The sequence below is a fragment of the Sprattus sprattus genome, assembly GCF_963457725.1.
Source record: "Sprattus sprattus genome assembly, chromosome: 11".
Taxonomy (NCBI): domain Eukaryota; kingdom Metazoa; phylum Chordata; class Actinopteri; order Clupeiformes; family Clupeidae; genus Sprattus; species Sprattus sprattus.
In genome coordinates, this window is record NC_137909.1 from 23,744,879 (window position 1) to 23,748,347 (window position 3,469).

The 3,469-nt window shown below is 47.8% G+C and overlaps 1 protein-coding gene across 17 annotated transcripts in view; it reads left to right on the forward strand.

Moving 5' to 3' along the window:
* Positions 1–228: 228 nt before the first annotated feature.
* Positions 229–3,469, forward strand: part of celf4 (CUGBP, Elav-like family member 4) — a gene marked incomplete at both ends in the record, with an annotated part of 97,528 nt that continues 94,287 nt past the window's right edge. For 10 of the 17 annotated variants that reach the window (XM_080847908.1, XM_080847909.1, XM_080847912.1 and 7 more), the window contains one exon: positions 229–493. In XM_080847908.1, coding sequence (XP_080704034.1) covers positions 229–493 — 265 coding nt within the window. The remainder of the gene's footprint in view (positions 494–3,469) is intronic. The other 7 variants (XM_080847916.1, XM_080847918.1, XM_080847904.1 and 4 more) reach the window with 1 other exon arrangement.

The window sequence follows — 3,469 nt, forward strand, 5'->3', positions numbered from 1 at the left end:
TTTTCATTTCATCCAGACGGTATATCTATATTCGTTTGTAAATATTTGCCGAGATTATAAATAGTGTCGGGATTTTTTATATCTGCACGTCTTATTATATATATACACATATATATATTATATATCATTTCTATATTTAAAAAGGAAAAATATACTTCTTTGTATTCTCTTAAACATCCACTCGCTGTCGCTTCTACACTGGAAGAAAAACTCCTTTGCCGTAAGAAGATGGCAACTTTAACCAACGGACAAGTGGACGGCTCAGTTCACGTCGGAGCGGCCAGCACAAACGGGCTCGTGAACGGAATAAGCCACAGCCACAGTCCCGGGAGCTGCGCCACCATTCCCATGAAGGATCACGATGCCATCAAACTGTTCATCGGGCAGATACCGCGGAACCTGGACGAGAAGGACCTCCGGCCGCTCTTCGAGGAATTCGGCAAGATCTACGAGTTGACTGTACTGAAGGACCGCTTTACGGGCATGCACAAAGGTAAGCTCCAGTCCGTATCCGCCAGAGAGGGCACACTCTTGCTCCCCTGCAGCGGGGCTGTCATACCGGGAAAAATGTCTCAATGTGCTTGGATGTGTCTATGCTTCTCTTCATTCCCCCCTAACACACATACACTCACACAAGAACACACAAAATGAAGAAGGGAAACTGATGCGTTTTCGGTCCTGGAGTCATTTCTGGTAGTCATTGCTTTGTTTTAGACACTTGCATTTTTATGTGTTTTCGAGTAATAAGATTAGGCGAAGTTCGGGCTTACATGAACACTGATATCCCATAGCAATTGTTGATATGTATGCCGAGTGAAATACTGTGGCTGGTCGGCTACGGAATCACAGTTCTCTATTTGGGAAAAAAAGCGATTGCTGAAATGCAGGCTTGGTGTAACGCAACAGTGGGTTTGGAAACGGGTAGATTTTCAGCTGGGGGGAACGTCATCTCGTGGTATGAATGGTGAGCTAGTGTCACGACAAGAGCCGGCTCTCTCTCTCTTTTAAGTTGGAGTTCTCGTGAGACATGTTCGAGGAACTGTTAGCTGATATCGCCCCCAGCTCTTGGGCTGTTGCTTGTGTGTGTGAGTGTGTGTATGAGCGTTTTCGTGTGCGGGTGCGTGTAAGCCCGCGCGCGTACATGGCTATGGTGCGTTTCACAGGGTGAAATTTTGCCGGATTTTTTTTTTATGGCGTTTATATTTTCTTTCTCTTGCCTGACGTCACTGAAAAAAATAACAACCATAAGCACCCACTGAAAATATTAATAATCTCTTTGTGCTATTTACTCCCTGAAATACCTTTGATGGTTCTTTAAGTCACAGTGCCAAAGAAGTGCACTTTACCACTTAGCCAATGGATGTCTTGATCCGAACCCACAACAGTTAAGTTCCATCGGAATGGTTTGTGTATTGCAGTTGTTTCTTTGCAAGAGCAGTGACCAGTATAATGTAAATGACATGAATGACCATAACCTGTAGAGGTCCAACAGTGGAGCATTCATTCGTCACAGAAATGAAAGAAGTATGCCTGTCCAGCAGTGGTTAAGAATCTGTGTACCACTGCTTGTGGTCACATTTTCTCTGGATTGTTCTCCTAAACCTGTAGCATTGTAGATGTAAGTGTCTACCTCTGTAACGGCGGACAAAGATCAAGTAGCATTCATTGAAAGCACAAGTGAGGGGGTCTTGCTCGGGCATGGAGGTGATGAAAGGGTGTGTGTGTGTGGGAGGGGGAGGGGGGGGGGGTCTCATCATGCCTCATCCCCTAGGGGTCATCACCCCACCGCTGGGGGCTAATTGATCCAGCGATCCCTGGAGGCTGGGGCTTTGCCTGCAGGTTGTACTGTGGCGTTCGAGTTAGCGTTAGCATTAGCTCAGAGGACCCTGGGGACCATGTGTCGCTGTAAACAGCATGACATTAGCCGTGTGTTGGGCGATGATAGTAAATGAGTACACAAGGCCGTGGAGCGAGAGGGAGAGAGAGGAGGAGGAAGGGAGGAGGGAGTCAGCAGTGAGGGCGAAGGAGGGAAGAAGGTGGATGGGGGGTTATCTTTTATTAATAGTGCGGCTGTAGTAGAGACTCCCAGTCCAGCTGTTAATCATGCTGCCTGTGAACTATGGGCGTCCACGCGGGCTGATTCTAGGAACTGTCTCCTTTCTAAAATATATGACCCTGCTCAACCACCCCCCCCCCCCCCCCCCCAACTCCATAACCCTCCCCCCCCCGCCACTGCCCCTGTTCCAGCCCTCTCCCCCCTCCTTTTTTGTGTCTGCAATGGCCCCTGCTTTCATTAATGCCCCCCAAGCTACCACACAATGTTCCCATATTTTAGCAGTTTGAGAGTCTTTCTCTCTCTCTCTCTCTCTCTCTCTCTCTCTCTCTCTCTCTCCCTCCCTTTCTCTGCTTTTCTCTCTCTCTCTCTCTCTCTCTCTCACCTTTCTCTCTCTCTCTCTCTTTCACTCTCTCTCTCTCACTCTCTATTTTGTTATATCTTTCCGCTCTCCATCCGCTGGCCCAGCCACCCTGCTCTTAGACCCTGCTCTGGAATATATCACTCTGAGTGGAGACACACCATCCTCGCTTTCCATCGGTGTGTGTGTGTGTGTGTGTGTGTGTGTGTGAGTGCCCCCATTTGTGTTCTTTTTCTTCTTCGTCCTCCCCTTCTTTCTCCTCTCTTCCTTTCTTCTTCTTCTTCCTCTCAATTTTCATGATCTTGATTTTTGACTTGGCACTCTTTCTAAACCTTCATTTTTTTTTTTTAAAGTCTTCTTTTCCCCTCTCCATCTCGCACGCGTTCCTTTTCTGCTCTGTTTCTTTTCCCCCTCATCTCTCCCCCTTCTGAATCACCCCACACCTTATCTTTTCAAACCCCCTCCCCCTGCTATCTCTCTCTCTCTCTCTCTCTCACTCTCTCTCTCTCCCGCTCCCTCTCCCTCATCTCACCCTCCTTCTCTTCTCACTCCGTCTCTCCATCGCCCTCCACCCTCACCACCCATTCACGGGTTCTTTCATCCATTTATTCGCTCACCCACCCACACAGACACGCACTTGCACACAGACACACACACAGACACACACACAGACACACACACACACACACACACACACACACACACACACACACACACACACACACGTGCACACGCCTTCCTGTGTTCTCCATTACATTACGAGCTGGCAGTCGCCGAGCACTCTGCACTAAACTGTCCAATCAACATGCACGGAAATAAATTGACAGATAAACCCATAATTTACCAGCGTGAGGGTTCTGTGTAAGACTGGCAGAGGAGAGCAGCGTGCCGTCTGCACTCTCAGGCACGGGAGGCCGTGGAGTTTGCAGCAACCACCAGCTGAATGACAAATCACTGCATCAGTGCAAAACAAAGACCAACATCAGATTTAACCGGAAAGGAAAACATCGACGAATTGCATTTTTTTTTTTTATGCATTTATTGATTTCATAGAA